Source organism: Tauraco erythrolophus, chromosome Z (assembly GCF_009769465.1).
Source record: "Tauraco erythrolophus isolate bTauEry1 chromosome Z, bTauEry1.pri, whole genome shotgun sequence".
In the NCBI taxonomy this organism is placed as follows: Eukaryota; Metazoa; Chordata; class Aves; order Musophagiformes; family Musophagidae; genus Tauraco; species Tauraco erythrolophus.
In genome coordinates, this window is record NC_141496.1 from 21,868,199 (window position 1) to 21,893,290 (window position 25,092).

Sequence of the window (25,092 nt, forward strand, 5' to 3'; positions counted from 1 at the left end):
CTGAAAAAAAAGAAAAAGAAAAACCGTCTCTGCTGTCTTGCAACAGCATAATTTTGATTATGCCCTTGCCCCCTGAGAGGGAGTTTGAAGATGCTGAGGTGGAGTGGGGAAAAAAGGAAGGGGACTGGTTTGAAGAAAGGTGTAGTCATAGTAAGCTGCAACATAGCCTTCTAGTTTATAAAAATGCCCAGATACAAAAAATACTGGGAGAAAGGAACTGTGGAATACTGAAATGTTAAAGATTCTGAATTCTTTATCTGTTTTAAATAGTCCAGACTTCAAGAGGGAATCTTATTAATTTACTCTAGCATTGAATTTCTTTGTAATAAAAGCAGAAGACATGAACATTTATATGTATACCTGTCCTTCCATGCAAGTGGGCAGACAAGGACAGGGGAAGTTGAAATGATACTGACACCTGCCTTTCCAGGGCCTCTAGCAAGTGCTGTGCACAACAGCAGCACCAGAGGTCACAGCACAAAAGGTTTCAGGTGGTGGTAAACACATAGTTCTTGCTGAAGGAGAAATACAATCCTTGTTTTATTCTCACAACTCAGCATTTAGTGTTTCGAATCCAGGTTTTATTAGTGTCAGATTAGAAAGCTGAATAGACTAAGGTTAAAAAAATCCCCAAAGTTGCAAGAGTGCCATAAAATTTCTAGTTATCATTGGAGAAGGGGTTGATTTTAACGTAATTTCGTTTTTCTTTAAACCCTGGCAGACAGTCCCAAAGAAACATGTCTTCAAGAAAATGCAGACTATATGAACGAGGAAGAAGTGAGACATAAGAAAAAAGTGAGGAATTTTAACAACCGCGTAAGCATTACTCATGGCTCATGATCGCTAATAGATACGCACTACCAGTAGCGTTCAAATTCAAGGTATAGGTTTTGTTTTTTCTTCTGAGAGCTTCAATGACTTCAATGCTTTGGTTTTTGCTGCTTTCAGTTTCAAGGAGGTCCTGTGGCATTAGCAGTGAGGTGACAGCACGCTAATTGTTGCAGTCAATCAGGAAGAGCAGTTAGAAAAATGGCAAGAGCTTACAGCTCATTACTTGCCCCTCAAGCTGTATAGAGCAAAGGTGCACTTATTAAACAAAGGCAATTTATTCAACCAGAGTATTACGGTATAATCAGACAGTGATCTGGGTACAAAACCTTTGAATAACTGTTAATCTGTGTTTTCATCTGGATTTTTGAACACGAGACTGAGTTGCTGTGCATCCAGTTGCAAGGCACATTTTTAGGCCAAATTATTATATAGTTCATGTGCATGCATATCTAAATGTAGGCAGAATATCAATCACTATAGTAGCATTCAGAGTCAAGCAATGACGGTGTTTTCTTACTGACACACCATAGCAAGTCCTACTTAATTTTTGTAATTTTTGAACAGGGATGAACACAATTTCCATGTCTGGTAAGCTGGAAACTGAGACACCGGGCCAAGTCTAAATCCAAAGTCAATCAAGCTACTGAAAAGTATATAAGAAGTGTTCTTCCACGTTAGAATACTAAGCTTCAGTCTTACTTTTGCGCAAAGATGCTCCAAGCAACTAAAGCTGGCTTTTTAGGCTTGTACACTGTCACAAATTGAAGTATTTCTTCAAGGACGTCTATCGGCTGATGTGGTTAGTTGAAACTTGCCATTTTCAATTGTGTACGTCTGGCATGACAAGACAAAAAACCCAAGGTAGCACAAACGCTTGTTCAGCTATCCAGACTATTTTTATGTAGTGCATGAAAATAAGTCTCCAGTAGGTCTGGACTGCAAATTTTCCACAGAAACAGTCCTTATTGTACTTTGTCAAATTACTCTTCACTTAATTTCAGTATTTCTATCTGCATTCAGACAAAAATACCTAGCTTAATTTATCTGAAACACAGGAGAAAGTTGAACAGGCACTAATGAAGGCCTAAGCAGAGCCAGTCTCTTCTCTCACTGGGGCATATAGCCCCCTTGTCTCACAGTCTGCGGGAGGTAACTTTTTGGCATATCATCACTTGACAGTGGGTTTGGTGGATTTCCTTCCACTGTTTCAGGTCTCACAGTTTGTCCTTCAGTACTTGTCTGTAAAACATCTGATAGAGCAGCTTCCTGGGTATTTTTTTCCAGCCCAAGGCCCAAGGGCTGTGAACGCTGACCTGAGATCTGCAGTTGTGCAAATCCAACAAGATCCCCCTCATTAGCAGGAGCAATTTGCTTTGTTCTTTCAAAGCATGCCCTGTCTGTGCTGGTTTCATCCTGACCACCCTTTTGTCTGAAATACTGCTGCCTCTGTGTGGTACTGTCACCTCCTCCACCGTGATCCTCTGATCTCTCTTCTGAATCTAGTAGTGGCTGAGTTGACTCAGACCTTGAAAAGACTTGTACCGGTGTTTGGTCTCTGTAGCCGTTAAGTACTACAGTTGAGTATTGTACAGTGCTTGAAGTGTTTTGTGTAGTTTCACCTTCATCACTGTCAGAGACACTTTGCCTAGGAGAAGACATACACGAGGATCCTCCAATACCACTGCTGTGCCCTTCTGAAGTGCTCTTCTCCTTTTTAAGCAAGTCAAAGGGTTTTAGATCTTGTTCTGAAAAAGACTTCTTGTCATCAGCTTCTATTTCTACGACGCTTACATCTGTAAAGCTGCCTTCTGGGTACATCTGATCTTTGGAACTAAAGTTATGCTGAAAGAAAGATGAATGTTGCCTAAGAGGAAGGTTATGTTAAAAATCAAAACTCCTATTAAATATGCAAATTTTTAATCTGTAATTGTTTCGAGTTTCTTCATGTAAGTTTTCTCCTTACTAAGTTGGGCAATATCTCCAAAGTATCTGTTACAAAATGAAGGATGTAGCTTTGTTTCCAATACCAAGTCTTAATTATGCAGCTATTCTAAAACCATAGTGGGTGTGCAAGCCTTGCTCTAATTTTAATTACTCTTAAGAACCATAAATGTAGAACCATTTGCCATGCAGCACAGAAACATTCTATACTGAAGCCATACATACTTTACTTACATACATTGCTTCCAATAATGTATTCAAGATTACAGCGTTTCTTCATACAAGTTAGCAAATTCTGTTCAGTCAACTGTGGCTATGTCATTCACCCCACATGAGGCATAAATTTTGTTGCTGTCTCCTCATCTATGAGGAACTCTTGGCACTTTCTCATTCATGACTGAACTGTGCAAACAGGTCACTTCAGGGTTTTAAGAATAGGAATATTCTAGAATATTATTTCCCACGAATGAGTAAAATAATTAGGACTTGACCCTTCCAACTAGTAAACTGAATATAATTCACAATGTTAAAGTCTGCTTTATGCTTTAAACTTGTGCTAAGGGCCATGTATTTCTAATGCTGAATCTATTGATGCAATAAAGTCTTTTAATCATATCGTATCACAATGTCATGAAACTTAACATCCAGGTTTTTTTTTTTTCCTTGAAATCTGCATGTGCTAGAAGACAGAAGACTCCCACTAGTTAGTTTATTTGAAACCTTGTGGACTAGGAAGATACAGGATGCAGAAAGATGAGTATTACCTTAGCTGGAACTTGAGGAGACCACTGAGCAATGTTACTCTTGGATGGATCAGGGACAATAGGCCAGATATGTTTTTTAATTCTGTAAAGGATTAAAATCAGAATAAAATTACACGATGCTCCCAAATTCCTATGTTGAGAGCAAGTACTGCATAATCCAGGACATCACTGCCTCACACAGGAATTTTGCAAGAGTATTTATTTCTAAATAGGAATGCTTTCTGCACTACTTTACATCTTTATAGGAAGCTGTAACTTAGCGAAATACAGCACTGAAGTTATAACTCCTTCACACATTAGATGCAGCCATCCAACATAAGGCAAACAAACCAACACACAGGAATGGTTAGTGAGGGATTTTCAAATTTATAGCACGCTAGAATCTACTGAGCAGTTATTTAGGTAAAGTCTGTGATGCGTGTCGTTATAAAAATACACTGCTGCTTCTTCAAGATGGCTATGAATATCACAGCTGTCAAAACCTAAGCCAACTTCACAGCTAAACACAAAGTGAAAATTTTTAAGAAAAACTTGCTTGGTCTTTCGTAATTCTGAACTCTTAAGTTTAAGAATGTAGTAACTGCTACTTAACAACAAGATTCTGTAGGTAAGTCACCCCCAAACAAACTTTTAAATCGATGCATCTATCCTGCTCTCCATAAACAGGCTCCAACAATAGATCCTCTGTAGAACTCTGAAGAACATTGCAAGATGGGCTTTTCAACTGACGTCCATTAAGAACTGGTTTTCAGAGCAGCAGGGAGATAGGAAGGAAAAGGGCACAAAATGCTGTCTTTAATTAGAAAGAAAAGGTAGTTGACTGGGGACATGGGAGAGGTACGACTCCTTGGCAGGGAAAACACTTCAGCAATAAGCTCTCAGCTAAAGCCACAGACAAGATCTGTGGGGTAGCAGGAGGAGGCTTTTTCTCAGCAGATAGTAGTAAACAGGCACAGAGTTTGACTGAGGTTATGCAACATAGATAAATGTCTGTCTAATTTTTTTTTTTGCTGTAAAGCTTAAAGTTTGCTAATGCTGTAATAAAATAGCTCAAATACAGCCAGCAAACAGATCTTCTGTGCTTCACAAACTAGGGACCATCATTTCACTCTCATATGATGACTAAGAAAATAACACAGACAGTATACCCTGATCAAAACAACAAACCTGATCCTGACCAACTCCAGCAAGAAAAGCAGGAGTATCCTTGCACAACTGAGTCAGGGAACATTTAGTTTGTGTGCTAATTGTTAACAGTAAGAAGTCAGTACCAGAAGGGGCCTTGACTTCTCAAGGAAAACACAAAAATGTTTATCACCAATTGATGTATGTGTTTTACCTTCTTTTTCTAACTGCAGAATATTTACTTATTTGTATTGAACTATTGCCATCTCTCTGTTATACCCAGAAAGATCAGAAGCATAGAAGAAAGACTTCCTTTATACTTACAAGTCACGTTTGTTGAAGCAAAACAAAACTCCAAGAAGCACAATCAACAGGAACGCTAGACACACAGGTACAACTATGGCTTCAATTTCTCCTTTCCCTGAAGAAAATAAAGAGAAGGAGTTATAGCCCATTTTGGCATTTAAGGAACTCAGCAGCAGCATACATTCCCAAAGAGACAGGGAGAATCCAAAACTGAATACACTCGCAGCACTCAGTCTTGGGCTTCACCTTCAGAGGAACCTTTTAACCATATGAGAAGAACCTGTTGGTGGAAACACGAAAAGCTCTGTCCCAACAAGCTAATGCCTTGCATCAACAAAAACCACATGTTGCTCTAGAAGCATAATAAGTGGCAGAATAAGTAATTTTACATTTTGGGCGGGTATGATAGTAACATCTATGTGAATCAATCTGTGGTGCAGGTGTTTCAGTGGCCTACTGGCTGCCGTAATGTCATCAGGGTCAAATAACTAATGCAAGCAAAGCCACTAGTCATCCATCAGTTTACTCTGTGCACATAAATATCCTCTGCCTGCAAGCGCTTAAGGTTGCATTATTATTATGTAACTCTTCCAGTGTTATACACATTCTTAAGTAAGCCTTACAGAATGCTTAGGGAGGCAAAAAAACCTCAAGAACTTCTAAATCTAAAGAAGTGCTTTCCACAACCAAATTCAGTTAATATTGTTGCTCTTACAATTGCAAATAGGAAGCACTCTCTAAAGCTGCACATACAATAATTTTAACTCTCCAAAATTAGTAGAGAACTGTAGTAAACTTTAATAGTGATATGAATAGAGAACACGAAACCTAAGAAGGGTTGTAAGAATGGCACATGCTGACTGGCACCTAGATTAGCAGATCAAGATCTCAGTACACCTCTGCAGCTCCTCAGGACACCCGTAGTAGGATAATAAAGGCCAGCCTACCTTCAGATTAAAACAAAGACTCTGGACTCTTTAAGACCAGGGCAGGAGCCATCAGACACCAGAAGAGAAGACGAAGGCCCTGAGTGAATCCTAATGACTCACACAAAGTTTGGGCAAAAGAATACTAAAGCATACAAAAAACACATCCAAACCAGCATGTTTGCCAACATAAACAAGCAATCCAGGAGACCTGCAGAGGATAGCTTCTCCTCTGAACAATCAGAAGAAATCCTGACTAAACTACCTCTTTGTGATTGAGTACTAGATAGGCTACCTGGATATCATGCACCTTGTGAGCATGACTGTGACTGAAATTTTTTTCTTTTAAGTAAAAATAACCTTCCCCTCCTATCAGATCTTGCACAGAGCCTTGTTACACTGTTACATTATTTCCTACCTCTACTAACCGTACCACTCTTCCTTACCAAATTTTTGTGTAGTAAATGTAAAATCAGGACCACTTCTGCCTCCTTCATCTGTATATGCCATCATCCGCACCGTATACAGTGTGTCACTAGTTAAAGAAGAAAGGGTGTACTCTGTCTTGGAAGGATCCACTGTCACAGCTAAAGAGAGGAAAAAATTTATGCTAGATTTCTGTACAATTTTTTAGACCTCCACAAACACAGCAGCATTAGGACATGTCTTCAACTACAAGGTAGTTTTAGTAGAATGCATAGTCACATGGAAAATACAGCAGACATAGAAAGACTACAGACTAACTAGAAATACCTAGTTACTAACGAGAAAAAACAGGGTTAACTAGAAATAATAAGTAAGGCAGGCCTAAGTAAATGGCCCTTCCAACTTAAGCAAATCTAAAAAGAAAAACTTGATAGTGCTAGCTCCCTGTCTCGTGCCTGCAGGTCATACACACTACTGAACTAAAATGCGCTTCAAACAAGATGTAAAACATCAGTAATATTGATCTAGAGCTTCAAGAGGATTAAAAATATTTTTTGAGGCTTTATCATAGTTAAATGCAGTCACCTCCTTTACATCTTGAATGGTCTAGCTTCATTTCGCTATATCACCATCTCATCTTGTATTTAGATGGAAAGATGGGAGAACAATATCCACAAATCAGCTTTCAGAAACCAAACTCAGTACTCTTGTTACACACAGACTGAATGTTCCGAATTCTTTAGTAGGGGCTTATCTGTTCGTTATAGAAGAGTGCTACGCCTCCATCATCAGCTTTTGTATCAACAGAACAGTCAGCCACACTCAATTCTGTATCTTGTTTTTCCAGAATACGTATCAGGAAGGAAATGGAATACTTCAGTCCCACAAAGCACTTCTCTGCTTTCTGTTACCTGTTTCATTTCCATCGATAGTTTTATAAAATATGGTGTAACTTCTGATGAATCCATTTTGTTCATCCACTGTGAGATGATTCCATGTCAAAACAGCTTCAGCTTTTCCTACTTTTTTTGTCTGAACAGTTGGTCCTTTTGAAGGACCTGGAACGGAATATGAAGATTAGTTTCTGTTGGGCACCCTCACATCCACAGCAGCAGTGTATTACTGAGTACTGAATTGCTACTGCATAAAAACGTCAACGGAATAGCTGGACTAACTCATCTGCAAAGCATTAGTTTCAGACAACATGGCAACTCCGAAGATGTTTTTTAAAAGAGAAACCTTCAGAAAAAAAAAAATATACAAAACCAGTAATCACAGATCACATGAAATCTTCAACTGAAGTTAATAAGTTTTGGCTTCATACTTGAAATATAAAATAAATCAGCATAGAAATATTACTACACCAATAAAACAATAAACTAATACCGAATTATCTCATAAAGGTTTGAAAATGGAAAGAGTCAGCATAGACATCTGTTTAACTCCTAAATAATGTAAATAAACAGAACAGATGTTAATACAAGGGGCAAGATAATTATGTCACATGACCCTCAAGTACAGGACCATTTTTCACTGTGTAGACCTTGCTACATTAAAGCCAAGGTTTCATTATTTTCAGTCAAGAAAGTCAGTGTATATGCTCCAAGATTACTATTTTGTACTTACGATCCTGCTGAAGATAAGCCTTCACAGACTGTCCACTTCCCTGACCATCGGCATACAGAGGGTACACAGTTATCAAGTAACACTTGAATGGCTTTATATCACCTAATAAAAGGAATTTAAAATGTGTTGTTTCACAGACAATCAAATTCCTCACCATTCTTCTCATTTACTTCAGATACAGGGCTCTGTGTTTTGGCTGTTTTATTAGATGCACTTGTATCTAATGCAGCTATTTTTTTCTAGAGATCATTAATATACTGCTCCAAAATATTAACGAAAGGAAGAATGTAAATTCAAATTTTAATGTGAACTGTTAATAAACACACTTCCTAGAAGTCTGTTTTTTCCCCTAACTTATTTTAAATAAACAGCAGTTATCTGTCTGCAGCACTGAACTCCAAAATTATTGATTCGAGTTACTGATCATAATCTGAAAAGAACTGTAAAGCTGATCAAGTTTCATTGCTTGAACTGAAAGAAAGATCAGAGAATTTGATTTTGAAGAAACTCAGCATTTTCATTATTTTAATGGTTTCCAAGTATGAGAAGATTAAAACCAAAATGCAGATAAAAACCTTGCTGTTACATCATATAAATTTAAAAATGCAACATTAGATACAGTTTTATATTTGACAAAAATATACACTTCCACACTCATGATAAACTAAGAGAAGCCCTCAGCATTACCCCAGATTCCTGTCTTGCAATAAGATTCTATTCAGCATGAGGCTGTTCCTCACTTAGAGAATATTTATCAAGTTTCTAGAGTGTTCTACAAAGTATTTGTAGACTTATGAGACAAATACCTTTTAAGTATGTTCCTTGAATGTTTCCTGGTTCATTCTGCCATTCTGTGATGCACTCTGAGCTGTTGGACACCAGACACCATTCGATCACATATTTAAGAACATTACTGTTAGGAGCAGTCCACCCTACCCACAACTTGCCATCTTTAGGTAGTGTTCTAACATTCTTCACAGGAGCTGTGATGAAAGAAAATAGAAAAGTGACAAATATTGACAATTCTTCCACTAGATATTCATAATAACAACTATTTTGTCAAACATGGATACTTTTGGGTTATTGTAATGGTAACAATTTGACAGAAGCTAAGAAAACTTAAAAGCCATTTTCTGAAATTGGAAGCTTACATCTGAATCTTTGTACCAGAGATCCAAAACAAGCAGTGTTAGGCTACTTGAAAACTGGAAATTAAGACTCAGCTTCTATGTTCTCACACACAGTAAGTTTTATTGCACAGTAAAGAGATACTACATTTCTTCCAATCAGGTCTATTCCAGAGAGAAATCAAATCATGAAACATTTCCAAATTCCTATTCTAATACTCACACTCATGTGCCTTACTGGCTGCAATGCTACTCTGTTTGAAACATATCCTTAATTAGTTCATGTAATAGTTTTAGAGCCTGTGGCTCTCCCTTGGTGTTTGCACTAAAAGCAGCATCTGTCCTATTCTTATTTTTCGCTTCCTGTCCTGGCAGTGTTCGGATTGTCTAAGAGGAAGCTGGAAGTAAAGAGAAACCAGCCTCTAGTTACTAGTACTGCACCACAGAAGGAACATAATAAAAAGAAACATGAACAGTACAGAAACAGAATGCAAAGTAACCAGACAAGATACTGAAAATGTGGGAGAGGGAGACTGGGATAGAAGAAGAAAGGGGCAGGGGGAAGATCAGAAAGCAGAAGGAAGAACAACAAAGGCGAGATGGTATACACATGAAGTAAAGGATGCTTGTTTCCCCAACCCTTTGATTTTTAAAAATGAAAACAAAAATGCCTGCCATGCTGAAAAAAGAAACAATAGGGAATGTAGTGCAGAGTAGCTCTAAGATCAAAAAGAAGAGCAAAATAGCACACAGAGCTTCAAATGAACCTGCAAATACATAAATCCGCACATTCTTTAGTACACAAATAGTAGCCTAAATTGTAAGGCATAAGACTGTAGATTCAGTAATACTTTAATTATGAGTCCATGTAAAAAGTATCATTTTACAACACCGGAGATTTCTTACAACAAAAGCCATGCCGATGCATTTGAAAGAGACATTGCTAGGACACTAACCTTTTGAATTACTTGCTGGGATAAGTAAAACTGATGGAGGGGATGCCCCGGCTCTGTTACGGGCAGTCACAGTCACTTCGTAAGTCCCATTTGGTAGCTTTAATGTAAGGTTGGTGGTACTAACATTGTATTTCTCTATTGGACTGGAGAGAGGTGATTTGGCTCTGACAGTCACTTCATACTGCAAGATCACTCCATTGGCTTCAAATGGCTCCAATGCCTGTTAGAAACACATCTTTGATTAGACTGACACTGAACAAATGTGAATTAACCTTTACTGTCTTTGATGCATAATTTTAAAATCTGAGAGTAAGAAAAATTATGTAGATCAAATAGCTACATATTTAAGGAAAGCACAAATAATACACGTTCATTTCTGTAAAGCAGTAACTTCCAGAACGATTTCTGTTTTAAATTTTCTTTTTCTTGGCTCACAATCCTACCTACTAGTTTAATAAATGTTCTTCTGTAAAGATTGCAGAACATGTGTTGATAAAACCTGCATTTCATATGACTTTACACCACAATGACAAAAAACAAGTCTTATGTCTTAAGCTGCGTGGAACCCAAATGCAAAAAAGCCCAAGCGGTTTTCTTTATTACTACACATGGAAAAATACTTGTTTCTGTTCTATCTAGTAACACAGAAAAATACTATGTTTCTGTGTAACAGTATTAGTTTTCAAATAACTTGAGAGAAAATAGTTGAAACTGTGAAGTAGCACCAGTTTTCCAACTCTAAGCTAAATAATGTGAGGAGTGGCACGTGGCATATGAGTTACATCAGAAGACGATGCAGTATCAATATACACCAGCAAGTAACAGGGAAAAAGTAATAATAAAAAGAAAGCTAAATCAAATGTGACAAAGTTCACAGAACAAAAGAAAACAGGAGATGGAGACTGACCATAACTGCATTCACTCTCTCAGTTCTGGACTAATCAGCCAACTAGACACAGCAGCCTACTGCATGTAAACATGGCAGTGCTGTATTTAATATGTTTGGCTTCTGGAATGCCTGTAGGCTGACTGGATTTTGCAGCTGGAGTAGCAGCCCTGGCCAGACAGCATTACCAAAGTTTTAGGATACAGCAGAAGGCGTAACATGAAGGTTTACTTTGTTCAAGTGAAAGTTTCCAATTCCACAGACTGCTAAAGGACAGTGAGTCTAGAATCTAAAAGTGGATTCCGTATACTCTTTGATTACAGATGTTTGTCAGTTACCTGACAGCCTTTACATCTGTACGTTTAACTTTTCATAACTAATTATTATACTAAGAATACTAAAGTCACCTCTTGTATCAGTAAAACCTGTACTATCCCAGCTATCTACTCATGTTTGTTGAGGTAAATTTTGCCTTTTAAAACTCATGGTTTTAAAAGAATGCTCAACTTCTGCAGTTTATCATGTTGCGTACCTTCCACAGCAGATGCACAGTCCAGGAAGCTCGTGAGTGAGATGCATCAATGATCCTCCATATGTGTGGTCCTTTAGATGGTTCTGATGAAAGAAACAATGTTTAAGAGTAGAAATATTTTTATTTAATCTGTTTGAATTTATCCTTTGACTATCATTAGATGCTTATCTTTTTTTTTAATAAAAGCATATGCAAAAAGTTTTCCTTAGTTCCTCAAAGAAAACAATGCTTGGTGTATTAAGTGGAACATCTGCATGGAAAAATTTCCTGAAGGGATGTGCGAAACACCAGTTCTGCTCCAAGTGTATAGTATCAAAATAACTGACAGTCATCACACTGAGCACCTACAACAATGGGCTGAAGATGACAGTGCTGAGTGAGGCATGACCAAACCTACACCACGCAGCCTGTGTCCAGAGGCACAGCCCTGCACATCTGCATACTGCAAAGCTTGCTACGGCCTGCAGCTGCAAACCCTCTCCCTACACCTGAATATCAAGTCACCTAAAAGAAGAAAGCGCAGAAAAGTTAACAGGGAGAAAAATTTCTCCTGCTGGAATTCCCTGTTTCCTGTATCCTTTATGATAAAAAGGGTAACAGAACTGCAGTACTTTTGTACAATACTACAATACTTCCTGGCATCAGTACTATAAAAAATTCAAGTGGTATTTCCACTATAAATTTCATTCCAGAGTAGAATGAATCAATCTGTTACAGTGCATAAAGCAACAAAAAGTGGCCAATGCTTTTTGAGAGCCTTAGCCCTAATAGAATGATGACCTTAAAATGCATGTACATTTACAATCTTGCTAGACTGTTATTTTCTCTGAGTTCTTTCATTGCATTTTTTATACTAATCATTACAAGTTTTTGGCTATTTACATCCAAAAACCAGCATCAAGACTACAGTGCGGATCTTGTCTCTTATGCTTTACATCAAGAAGGAAGGAACTGGGAAGTGAGGCAAAAGGGAGCTCGCTCTTATCAGTTTCGTTTGAGTATTCTCATTTGATTCACAAGAAACAGAAGAAATTGTACATCTTGCCTAATATAGAATCATAGAATGGTTTGGGTCGGAAGAGACCTTCTAGTTCCAATCCCCCTGCCATGGGCAGGGAAACCGTCCACTAGATCAGGTTTCTCAAAGCCTCATCCAACCCGGCCTTAAACACTTCCAGGGATGGGGCATCTACAACTTCTCTGGACAACCTGGTCCAGTGCCTCACCACCCTCAGGGGGAAGAATTTCTTAGATCTAACCTAAATCTGTCCTCTTTCAGTTTAAAACCATTGCCCCTTGTCCTATTGCTATATACCCTTGTAAAAAGTCCCTCTCCAGCTTTCTTGTACTTTCTTGTACCCAAAGGGGGCCTAGTAGAAGATTGCTGTAAGGTCTCCCCAAAGCCTTCTCTGCTCCAGGTTGAACAACTTCAACTCTCTCAGCCTATCTTCATAGGAGAGGTGCTCCTGATCATCTTTGTGGCCCTCCTCTGGACTCGCTCCAACAACTCCATGTGCTTCTTATGTTGGGGGCCCCAGAACTGAATGCAGTATTCCAGGTGGGGTCTCACAAGAGCAGAGTAGTGGGGCAGAATCACCTCCCTCAACCTGCTGGCCACACTTCTTTGATGCAGCCCAGGATACAGTTGGCTTTCTGGGCTGCAAGAGCACATTGCTGGCTCATGTTGAGATTCTCATCAACCAACACCCTCAAGTCCTTCTCCTCAGGGCTGCTCTTAATCCATTCTCCGCCTAGTCTCTATCTGTGCTTGGGATTGCCCTGACCCATGTGCAGGACATTGCACTTGGCCTTGCTGAACTTCATAAGGTTTGCACAGGCCCACCTCTCCAGCCTGTCAAGGTCTCTCTCAAAGCCATCCCTTCCCTCCAGTGTTTCAACCACACCACACAGCTCGGTGTCGTCACCAAACTTGCTGAGGGCAGACTCAGCACCCACTGTCCATGTTGCCAACAACAATGTTAAACAGCACCAGTCCCCAAACTGACTCCTGATGAACACCACTCGTCACTAGTCTCCACTTGGCCATCAAGCTGTTGACCACAACTCACGGAGTACAACCATCAGCAAATTCCTTACCCACTAAGTGGTCCATCTATCAAATCCATGTCTCTCCAGTTTAGGGACAAAGATGTCCTGCAGGACAGCAGGACAGCTTTGCACAAGTTCAGGTACATGATGTCAGTTGCTCTTCCCTTATCCACCAACGCTGTAACCCCATCATAGAAGGCCATCAAATTTGTCAGGCAGGATTTGTCCTTAGTGAAGCCATGTTGGCTGTCACCTGTCACCTTTTTTTTGCATGTGCTTTAGCATAGTTGCCAGGCAGATATACTCCATGATCTTGCCGGGCACAGACATAACACTGACTGGCCTATAGTTCCCTGGGTCTTCTTTTTTCCCTTTTTGAAAATGGAGGTTATGTTTGCCCTTTGCTAGTTGATGGGAACTTCACTGTACTGTCACAACTTCTCAGATACGACAGATATTGGCTTAGCAACTTCATCCACCAGTTCCCTCAGGACCCACAGATGCATCTCACCAGATCCCATGGACTTGTCCACCTTCAGATTCCTTAGATGGTCTCAAACCTGATATTCTCCAACAGTGGGTGGTTCTTCATTCTCCCAGTCCCTGCCTTTGCCTTCTGTGATTTGGGCAGCACAGCTAGAGCATTTCCCAGTGAAGACTGAAGCAAAGACGTTGTTGAGTACCTCAGCCTTCTCCATATCCCAGGTAGCCAGGTGTCGCATTTTCTTCTGGAGACGGCTCACATTTTCCCTAGTCCTCCTTTTATCATCAACTTACCTATAGAAGTTTTTCTTGTTGCCCTTGAAGTCCCTAGCCAGATTCAACTCTATCAGGGCTTTAGCTTTCCTAACCCGATCCCTGGTTGCTCAGACAATTTCTTTGTGTTCCTCCCAGGCTACCTGTCCTTGCTTCCACCCTCTGTAGGCCTTCTTTTTGTGCCTGAGTTTGTCCAGGAGCTCCTTGTTCATCCGTGGAGGCTTCCTGGCATTTTCGCCTGACTTTCTCTTTGTTGGGCTGCACCACTCCTGAGCTTGAAGGAGGTGATCCTTGAATATTAACCTGCTTTCTTGGGCCCTTCTTCCCTCCAGGGCTTTATCCCATGATGCTCTACCAAGCAGATCCCTGAAGAGGTCAAAGTCTGCTCTCCTGAAATCCAGGGTAGTGAGCTTGCTGTGCAACTCTCCTTGCTTCTCTAAGAATCTTGAACTCCACCATTTCATTGTCACTGCAGCCAAGGCTGCTCTTAAGCTTCAGATTCCCCATCAGCCCCTCCTTGTTGGCGAGAACAAGGTCCAGAACAGCACCTTCCCTCATTGGTTGCTCTATCACTTAAATAGTAATTTAACATCAATACATTCCAGGAACCTCCTGGATTGCTTATGCCCTACTGTATTTTTCTTTTAACTAATATCAGGGTGGCTGAAGTCCTCCATGAGGACCAGGGCTCATGAATTTGAGGCTGCTTCCGTCTGTCTACAGAGGGCCTCATTGTCTGGGTCTTCCTGGTCAGATGGCCTCTAGCAGACCCCCACTACTATGTCCCCTGTCCCTGCCCTCCCTTTATTCCTGACCCAGAAGCTCTCAGTCAGTTCATCCATTCCCAGACAGAGCTCCATGCACTCCAGCTGGTCACTAACAGAGAGATACCTCCTCATCGTCTCCCTACCTGTCCTTCCTAAGGAGCCTGTATCCTTCATTCCAACACTCCAGTCACAGGATCCATCCCACCACATCTCTCTGATGCCAATAAGATCGCAGCTTTGTAGGCCTGCACACACCTTTAACTCCTCTTGTTCATTTCCCATGCTTGTTCATTTCCTATGCTATGTGTGTTTGCATAGAGGCATTTAAGTTGGGCCCCTGATGAAGCTGACTTACTGGCTGGAGTGTCTGGAATTCCCTTCTGCCACTCTTCAGGTGCTCTCAGCTTGTCTCAGGCAAGTCTCATATTAATCCCCTCCCCCTTCAAGTCTAGTTTAAAGCCCTGTCAATACGACGAGACTCTCTTCCTCCTTTCAAAAAGTGAATCCCATCTGGCATCAGCAAGCCTGGTGCCATGTAGGCCATCTCATGATAGAAAAACTCAAAAACTGTGGTGGTTACACCAACCAGGGAGCCCTGTATTAATAGACTGGGTGCATCTCTTTCTTCCAATGTCGTTGCCCTCAACTGGCAGGAGAGAAGAAAAAATAACCTGTGCTCCAGATTCCCTTATCAACTGTCCCAGGACCCTGAAGTCTCTCCTCATCACCTGTGGACTCTGTGTTGCAGTTTCATCTGCAACCTGATCTAGTTGGAGATATCCCTGTTCCTTGCAGGGGGGTTGGACTAGATGACCTTTGAAGGTCCCTTCCAGCCCTAACGATTCTATGATTCCATGATTCATCACCACCCACATGGAAGAACAGTGAAGGGTAATAGTTTGAGGGCCATACAAGGCTAAGAAGTTTCCTAGCAATGTCCTTAACCCAGGCCCAACGGAAGCAGCAGACTTCCTTAAGAGGAGGGTCTGTCTGGCATGTTTGACCCTCCGTTCCCTTCAGAACTGTGTCACCTACAACTATAACCCATCTTTTCTTCCTTGTGGACGTGTTCACGACACAAGGAATAGGCCTTTCTGACCCCAGCAACACCTCTGGTGTACATGGATCGTCATCCACATAATCCATTGACAGGCCTTCCACATACAGAGCCTCATAGCTGTTGTACAAAGGCACCTGGGAAGGTGAGATGGGCAAGGGGGTTTGCCTGCCACCCTAAGAATGAACTTGCCTCCATTCACTCCTTTCCTTTAAGATACTGCCTTCAGCCTAGTGTGGAGAGGATACAGGATCCTCTTCATCTTGTTGTTTCCCCCCCCCCCCCCCCCCCCCCCCCCCCCTCTGGTGGCTGTTCCTGTTTCTGTCTCAGGGAGAGAAGAGCATGGTTCCACCAGTCTCTCTCTTTATCAGACTCCCTGATGCTCCTTAATCTTTCTACTTCCTCTCGCAGCTCTGCCACCATTCTGACCTGATCATTTACCTGGTCACACCTCATACAGCTGTTCTCACTACTGCCATCTGTCATCACGAATGCAACATGACCTGGCTCATGTTCATCTTCTACTATTAACACCTTTGTTGTGAGGCTAAAATAAGACACAAGTACTTAAGCACTAACAGTGATTTTTTCAAAGCCAGTCACCACAGCAGAACAGCAACTCAGTCTAAATAGGCAGGCAGTCCTGAAACCCTCATTGCTCAGGTTGAGATAGCAACCACAGAAAACAAAACCAAGCAGTCATTAGGGCTTGAAAAGAAGTAGCTAGAACACTGAAAGAGTATTTTACAGTATCTCCTCCAGAGAAAGTAAGTTTTGTGCAAAGCTGAAGCAATGCTATTATGTTTAAACAAAATTTGTACAAGCAGGGTATATACTACAATCTTTTTCTTACTTCTCCAATATAAGACGACATGAGAATTCAATCAAAACTCATTAGTGGGAACTCAAGTGGGATAAGGAAGGATTTTGATCCAGCGCAGCTAAGCTCCAAGCACAAAAACGCTGCACTAAAGAGACTGCTTAAGAAGAGGGCACCTTGGAAGGCACTAAGCAGCAGACAGGATATTACAGGAAGGAGACCATGAAGAGCAGGAAAGGCTAAAGCACATTATATATTAAAAAAATAATCCGGCTGAGTTAGAAGGTAAACAGATATCACAAAGTATTTGCAATAGTAAGATGGAAGAAACAGTTCCCTACTAGGTGTCAAGCACACAATGAAAAGGTCCATCCGCCGGCTGCATATGGCATAGGATCAGTATAGACCAGAAACAAAGGCAATCTTGCAGGCTATCAAAGTAGAAATGAAACAGAAACCGGGATCAAGCTGAAGTAGTTTCACTCCTCACAATCCTAGAATTGGAAGAGAATCGCTTCCAATTGACAATAACCAAGTTCCCAGAAAAACAAGACATAAAATCCCTATATTGTTTAATTATCTTTTAAGTCAGAAATCAGCAAGTGATTCCTGATGCTGCTGCTACTGATAATTCAGGAGGAAACCAAAGAAGCTTTTTAAAATCAAGTCCCTTTGAGGGTGATTTACTAATTCTAGAATCCCCAGAATTCACAGTATATATTACTGTAATATACACAGCTATGCAGCAAATCCACTCTGCTGGATATACAGACCCCTGGCTATAGTCACTGTTTGAAGGTATAAAGCAGATATTTCTTGGTAAGGATTAGATAGTAAAACAATTGTCAAAAGATTTCAAATTGCTCGAACACTTGCATTACTCTTAGCATCATGATTATACATTTGTGCCTTTGCATTTAAAGATTCCATTGAAATGTCACTTGATAGTTACAGTACTTAACACTTGGAAGCATAACACTTAGATAAAACCATATGGAAATACAGAAGTACACCTTCCTGAACATAGCAGCAGTAATACAGCTGTATCTTGGTAGGTTGCTATGGAGACAGACACCAAATCTTTTGAATGCAGAAGGCAAGCAGACGTAGATACGAGTCTAACAGTCTTAGACAAAGCACAACATCTAAAAGTCAGTTTTATAATTTGACTGAGGGCAGTAATAATGGCATAAGTAACTGAAGTGTCCAGTGTCTGCTTATTTAATTTAATCTTTGCAATAGGCAACTGTACTTTAAAAATTGATAAATTTGGTACAGGTTTTGCCAAAATTGCAACCTGAGGCCCTTGTGTGAGCCCAATACTTGGTAGGAAAAGGATCGGGAAACTACAGATCTCATGAGGTCCTTTCCAACTTAAGTCATCCCACTATTCTACACATTTGCAAATGTATCTAGGCATTTGGAAGAGGTGACCATACCTCTGAAGTTGTCTGTAAGCAAACTCAGAATAGAAAACTCTTCTACTGTAAACTTACTGCTACAATAGCAAAAAATGCTAACTGATTAGCAAACAATGCAGAAAAAGTGCTACTATCCTGTTATCGTTAGGAAGGGTGGCTACAACAATTTGTTAAAGTGCTGTTCTATCAGCAGAAAGCAGACTGTATTTACATTTCCAGTGTATCACAACTAATGGCACAGGTATTCCTCAACAGCTTACTGCACACTGAAATTAGATCCTTTTACCTTCACCAAGAAGCAAGACACTAACACAGGGTGTTCTGAAACCAATATAAGTTCAGATTCAAGACATACCAGCTAATACCTCTCAAGCGTCTATTAAAGATGTTAAACTGGTTCCAGTTCAGCCTAAGTGGGATATTCAGATGAATGACAAAAGGAAAACAGACTATTGAAAGGCAAGTTATATATCAAAGCCTAGGGCTTTTATTTGGAGAGCAGATTAAAGGGCCAAATGCACAGGCCTAGGTTGTGTTTGTATATACACTGCAAGTATTTTTGTTCTGTTAATGGAAAATGTTAAGAATCCACCATTTGAGACAAGGATTTTTCTGCAACAATGCATGTGTGTGATATTGATGTCAATGTTCCAATAATTACTGCTCAGCTATTGTTGCGCAACCTTATCCTGTACAAGTTTGCAGTTGATGCAGAATTGCTAAGTCACAATACGCTGCAAAACAAAACAGCCGAACAAACTCAAAAAAATCAGTAACAGAAAGCACTACACATACTCAACTAACAGTTCTGGCACAACTCAGTGGCAGAAGGCGCAGTCTCTGTACTTGAGAACAAATGTGCAGGAGAGCCTCTCTAGTGGGAAAATACTGCAATGACTTCCATGAGCTGTGAAGTATACTAAATTCACAAGACAGTGAGTTGTTACTTTAATGTCACAGTACATTTCAACAATGCATGTGTTCAGGAGCAACCGGAAGCAATCAATGAAATCAAAAAACATGCTGCGGAATGCAGTGGACACAGATCTTAGAAGACACTGAGTGCAGTAACAGTCTCAGTGACCCTGTTCAATATCAACAAGTCCAGGTAACACAGCACACCTGCAGAACATAGAGTTCAACAGAAACAGACAATGTCTTAACAGCTCACTGGAGCATCACAAGGATTCAAAAGGCCGGTCAAGCTGATAAGCTGGTGCATGGCAGCAGCTTTGCAATGCTGAGGATTTGTTCCACAAAGCAGTGGAGGCTGACACTTAAGTGAGGCTCTTAAGTAGTCTTTTTTCCAGGGCTGTAAATGTAAAGCTTTACCTAGTGATTACCTTGTGATTCGTTATCTTTTGTGTATCTTATCAGTTTATACTTCAAAGCTGTACATATCCTGCTTGCAAAGTCCTTTTGTGCAAGACTAAATATGATCCAAATACTGTCCCCAAAGAGCTGATGCTGGTTAGAAGCTTCCTCATTAAATCATGATAGCAGCAATTCAGTGTTCACCCCTACTGCAAAGGGACAGGATGTTAGAAGTCCAGATCTACAAGAAAACAACTCCAATGATGATGTCACCAAGAAGGGAAATGGTAGGGAAACCGCGATTTTTTGTGATTAAATATAGCCAAAACAAAACCATTTCCACATACACTCAATCTTGCTTAAAGACAGTGGTTTACAGATGGCATTCTCATTCTTACATCTCTGACAGTGACAACCGTATCAGTGATAAGCAGCAAGACTCTTGATTACTGTGCGTAGAATATCATAAACAAGTGGGTACACAACAGTGCAGAGGCAGCTGAAAGTGACTTTGACAAGCAAGAAAGTGTTATAGATGCAGAATATCTTGGCAAAACACCTGAGTGTTTTATTTAGATGCTTTGGAGCATAAAAGGCTACACTTCCCACATGCACATTATTTCCTGTCATTGCTTTACTAAGTTTGTGAAGAAGTTTATGTACCTTATATGGCTAAAATCTTCTGTTGCACACTTACTGATGCTTGTTCACCTATGACTTTGTCTAATGGCCTCCTAAACACAAAACTGTTCATAAACTAAGGCAGTTTGTGTACCAAAAAAACTCAACACTTTCACATGGGCAGAATAGCTTCTGTGAGTGAGGATAACCTTCAGAACAAAAACCAAAGCATAAAGTCTACATCTGTCCTAGAAGACTGAGAATACAAGATTCCATGAAGAAAGCTTTTCTTCCCTACCTCCTGTTCTAGCTGTTTTCAGGGAGCACCTCTAGAGTGGCTTTATGGGAAGCTATTCTAATGCTCCTTGAAGCGCATGGGTCAAGTCAGTCAGTAGTGAAAGCAACCCAGGAGAGCCTTGTTGCATGTACAATCAAACAGCTCAAGCAAGGATACACAGTTTCAGCTGGCTATTGCCAAATTGCGCTTACACATTTGAAAGTCAGTGTCATACATTACTTACTATCTTCAGTGGTGACCCCAGTTTTCTCTTCACTCCAGTCACTCCAGTAGCCCACTCCATCTTCCTTCATGCAACGAATTGAAATATATACTCTGTGTAGGGTCTGAGCCCTTGAACACTGAATGAAGTTCTTGGTGAAGCTGTATCTTCAGGAGGAACCTGTAAATGGAAGAAAGATTTTAGAGGCACTTATCAAAAATTGTAAGGCTGAGTTCTGTGCTACTACAGCTCCCAACCAAGAAGGTTCTTCACCACGTACACACTCAATACAAACAACATAGTATTCTCCCCTCTTATTTCCAAAAGCTTCAATTCTCATCCATGGTTTGGTAAGGCATCAGTCACAGTTGTATATATTTACCAGTTATAAAGCAATACATATATTAAAATAGGTAAAATCAGCTATCTCAGGACAATCCTCATATTCTGTTGTTCGTTTTTTTTTTTTTTTAATTAGTTTTATGTCTGCCTCTTGTTTCTTCCTACATAATCCTGGTATTTACTGATCTCTAATACCCTGCCTCACATTTCAGACCTTTGCTAGGTTGTCTGTTTAATTACTGATTGCAAATATCTGTGCTAGAAGCATCCTATAAACTAGAGAATCCAGGATCATTGCTTTCACTGATAAAGGACAATGTTTCTTAACCAACATTGGAAATAGTTCATATTTTAGAGTAGTTTATACTTTTGCTAATAAATTGAGTTTATTTTCATAAGCTCTTTCCTTTACCTTAGATTAGCAACTGAATGTCAGGAAGTGTTCCTACTGTATACATAAAGAAACAGAGGCATGATGTAGATAATAGATATACGCAGGTACACACACACACAATGACTCCATCACATGTTATAGCACTTGGAAGAGGAATGAAATGTTAATCTTGAGTGCAAAGAATTGTCAAAGCAGTCAGATTTTACCACAGCTAAGCAATCTCACTTGTTTTACAAGTTACTACTTCAACGGTCTTGTGCATATGTTAAAAGGGCAAGACAAGATAAAAGGACTTAATAGGACGATGTATCAACAGATCCTGGAAATTGCAGAATAAGCTGTGTGGGACAGTGCTCTATAAAATATCAGTAGAGGAGACCTTAATTATTAATGTCTGCATCTAAAGCTCAAAAAGTTCCTTCAAACAAATTGAAGGAAGATACTACATTAGTCACAAGCAGCTGTGTTATGCTACCTGTTTTAAATACCCTATTTTGGTAGCCAGAAGTAGTATTCCTTCCAACAAGTCATGAAATTCAGTATACTTCTGGGCCTCTGTACTGAAACAAAAGATGGGAAGATGTGGATGAAAAGAATGTTTCTGGAATACTGCTGCTCTGAGAGGTGGCTTAACAAAACACAAAACTGCAAAGCTATTGAAAATATGTGCATAGTCTGATGTAGAAGTAAAAAACCACAACTCTTGAAGACATGAACATATTATAGTGCCCTACAGGTAACACATATTCCTTATTCTTTTCGAGTTCCTTGACTGCATCAGGCCTTAAGGTATGTATGCAGGACAACCATACTGTATAGAATCATAGAACCATTTAGGTTAGAAAAGACTTAAGATCATTGAGGTCAACTGTTCACCTAACACTGGCAAGTTCATCACTAAACCACGTCCTAAGTACATGTCTACATGTCCTAACACCTCCAGGGATGGTGACTCAGTCCCTTCCCTGGGCAGCCTGTTCCCAGGTTTCACAACTCTTTCAGTGAAGAAATTTTTCCTACCCTCCAGTCTAAATCCTCCTGGGCACAACTTCAGGCCACTTCCTCTTGCTCTATCACTTATTACTTGGGAAAAGAGACTAAGAACCATCTCGCGACAACCTCCTTTCAGGCAGTTGTGGAGAGCGATAAGGTCTCCCTCAGTCTGCTTTTCTCCAGATTAAACCAGCCCAGCATTCCCTCAGCAGCTCCTCATAAGTCTTGTGCTCCAGACCCTTCACCAGCTTTGTTGCCCTTCTCTGGACATGCTCCAGCACCTCAAAGTCTTTCTTGTAGCGAGGGGCCCAAAACTGAACACAGTATTCAAGGTGCAACCTCACCAGTGCTGAGTACAGGTGGACAATCCCTTCCCTAGTCCTGCGGGCCACACTATTTTTGATGCAAGCCAGGATGCTATTGGCCACCTTGGCCACCTGGGCACACTGCCTGGCTCACCTCCAGCTGGCTATCAAGCAACACCCCCAGGTCCCTTTTCCGCTGGGCAGCTTTCCAGCCACTCTTCCCCAAGCCTGCTGCAGCACTGCATGGGGTTGTGACCCAAGAGCAGGTACAGGAAGTTCAAAAAAGCATCCCAGCGCTGTACGGTGTTTGCCCAAGCTTTAAATGACATTTAGATCAGCAGTTTTGCATGTCCACAGGAAGACAAAAGTTCATAAATGTTCCAGATGTTACATGCGCAGAATAAAATAGTGCAACATAATGAGGACAGCAAGAAGTTCACGAAGCAAAGACAAGGTCGCAGTACTCTAGATTGTGCCAAAAGAACCTAGATCATAGTCTTCAGGAACAGGTGAGAACTACCTTGGAAGGCCACATAAGGCCTAAGGATAATCAAGTGAATCTTCTGAACTGTGGCAGTGAGGGAACTGCTTCCACAGTTTCACAAATGGCTGGGTTACAGCAGAAGAGTGTGAAGGGACATCAGTGGTATTACCTGCATCCAGTTTGTGTCACCAGTAATCCTATAGCGAATATTGAATTTCAGCTTCATCACAGCTGCTGAAATCCGATTCTCCCACGAAAGCTTCAGAACAGTAGGTAATATTCCTGAGTTGACTGATAAGTTGTGTGGAGATAAAGGTTTAACTAGAAAAGAAGGAGTTAGAGTCAACTCTACAGCTGTATTTTATCATGCCTCTAGCAGTTGGCACATTATCCCGTAACACTACCGTTAAAGCCTTTCACAAGCTCAAATGGCTGCTACCTCATACTAGTTTCCAAAGCAGACTACTTAACAAGAACTTGCTACCTGAATTGTGGTCAAATGTCTCACCTTCCCTACCTTTGTCCAGCACAGTTCAAGTCCTAGTCAAATTTTTGGCAGTGTTAATTTTTACAGTGAAGAAACACTAACTACCAATTCAGCAATATGCACAGAAGGAGCAGTTACTAATAAAGCTTTATTAAGAGGCATATAGTTACCAATCTCATGGGATCAAGAACAAGAGGATCAGATTCAGCCTTCCCAAGAGCATTTGCTGCTTCGACCCAGACCTCCAGGTTAACAAAGAACTGTACATCAGTAATCGTACAAGAATTGTTTGCATCTTTTGGTATACAGTCAGGAAAGTCCTCTTGTGGCCTAAATAAAAGAGAAGAAAAACACGGTATAAAGCCGTAAGTTTGGTTTCCTTTAGAGAATCTTTTTAAGTACATCAGAGCAATCAATCAGTTTAGCTCATATGCTTCCCCTGTGCCATTATCTTTGTAATCAGAGGGGCAGGAAGAAAAGTGAAGAGATAGAACGGTTTGTTCAGCCACAAATGTCTGATTGCATTAGAATAGAAACCAGACTAAAATGTCTTGACTTCAAGTCACATATCTTCAGAAGCATGTGCTGGGGTATTGTAATTATAAAGTTTTATAAAAACCTCACTTAGCTTCAAAAATAAAGATCAAGAATTGATTTATTTAATCAAAAGCAATATGGCTAGTAAGTAAAAGCATATTCACGCATTAAATATGTAGTCAATATGACCTGCATACCCTCAAGAGTACAGCGTTACAGCTGCAACACATCATAATTTCTGTTCACCATATGCTACACTAACAGCAGAGAGTTCTAGGGGCATCAGGAGATTTGCAAAGCATTAGGGTTTGCTATCCATACACACTTCCTACTACACTTATTACCAAAACCCTTCAGCAGAATTGGGTAGATGGAAAGTTGTAGGCAGTCATTCCTATTTCCAGAGCAGAGCAACAATTCTGTCCACTCCATTTTAAATTACAAGAGACCATTTGAAATGTATGAACAATCCTTAAGTTAATTTGCTTTCCCAGGAGAAATACTTTTGCTGAAGCTTTCACGTTAGGATTAATCACGGAAAAACACCATCTTGAGTCTTAGGAAGTACAGAGCAGATAACACCTCTACAAAATCCAGTCACCATATGTTGTTTTCTCTACTTAGAATCACAGAATGGTTTGGGTAGGAAGGGACCTTTAAGAGTCATCTAGTCCGACCCTCCTACAATAAGCAGGGACATCTACTTGTTTAGAATGGGATAAAACAAGCACCACAAAAAAAAAATACTTTGGGTCCACCCACCTAATGATCAGGTGTATTGTACTCAAGCCACACGAAT

General features: G+C 40.3%; 1 protein-coding gene across 1 annotated transcript; it reads right to left on the reverse strand.

The window, feature by feature from the left end:
• Positions 1-504: 504 nt before the first annotated feature.
• IL6ST (interleukin 6 cytokine family signal transducer) lies at positions 505-23,615 on the reverse strand. The gene is made up of 11 exons (XM_086629419.1): positions 23,439-23,615; positions 20,773-20,931; positions 11,447-11,529; positions 10,029-10,248; positions 8,752-8,928; positions 7,946-8,047; positions 7,231-7,377; positions 6,340-6,480; positions 4,986-5,082; positions 3,537-3,618; positions 505-2,673 (listed from the first exon to the last, which is right to left on the reverse strand). The coding sequence occupies exons 2-11, from the start codon at positions 20,840-20,842 to the stop codon at positions 1,939-1,941; spliced, it is 1,854 nt and encodes a 617-aa protein (XP_086485545.1). The 5' UTR covers positions 20,843-20,931; positions 23,439-23,615; the 3' UTR covers positions 505-1,938.
• Positions 23,616-25,092: the final 1,477 nt, after the last annotated feature.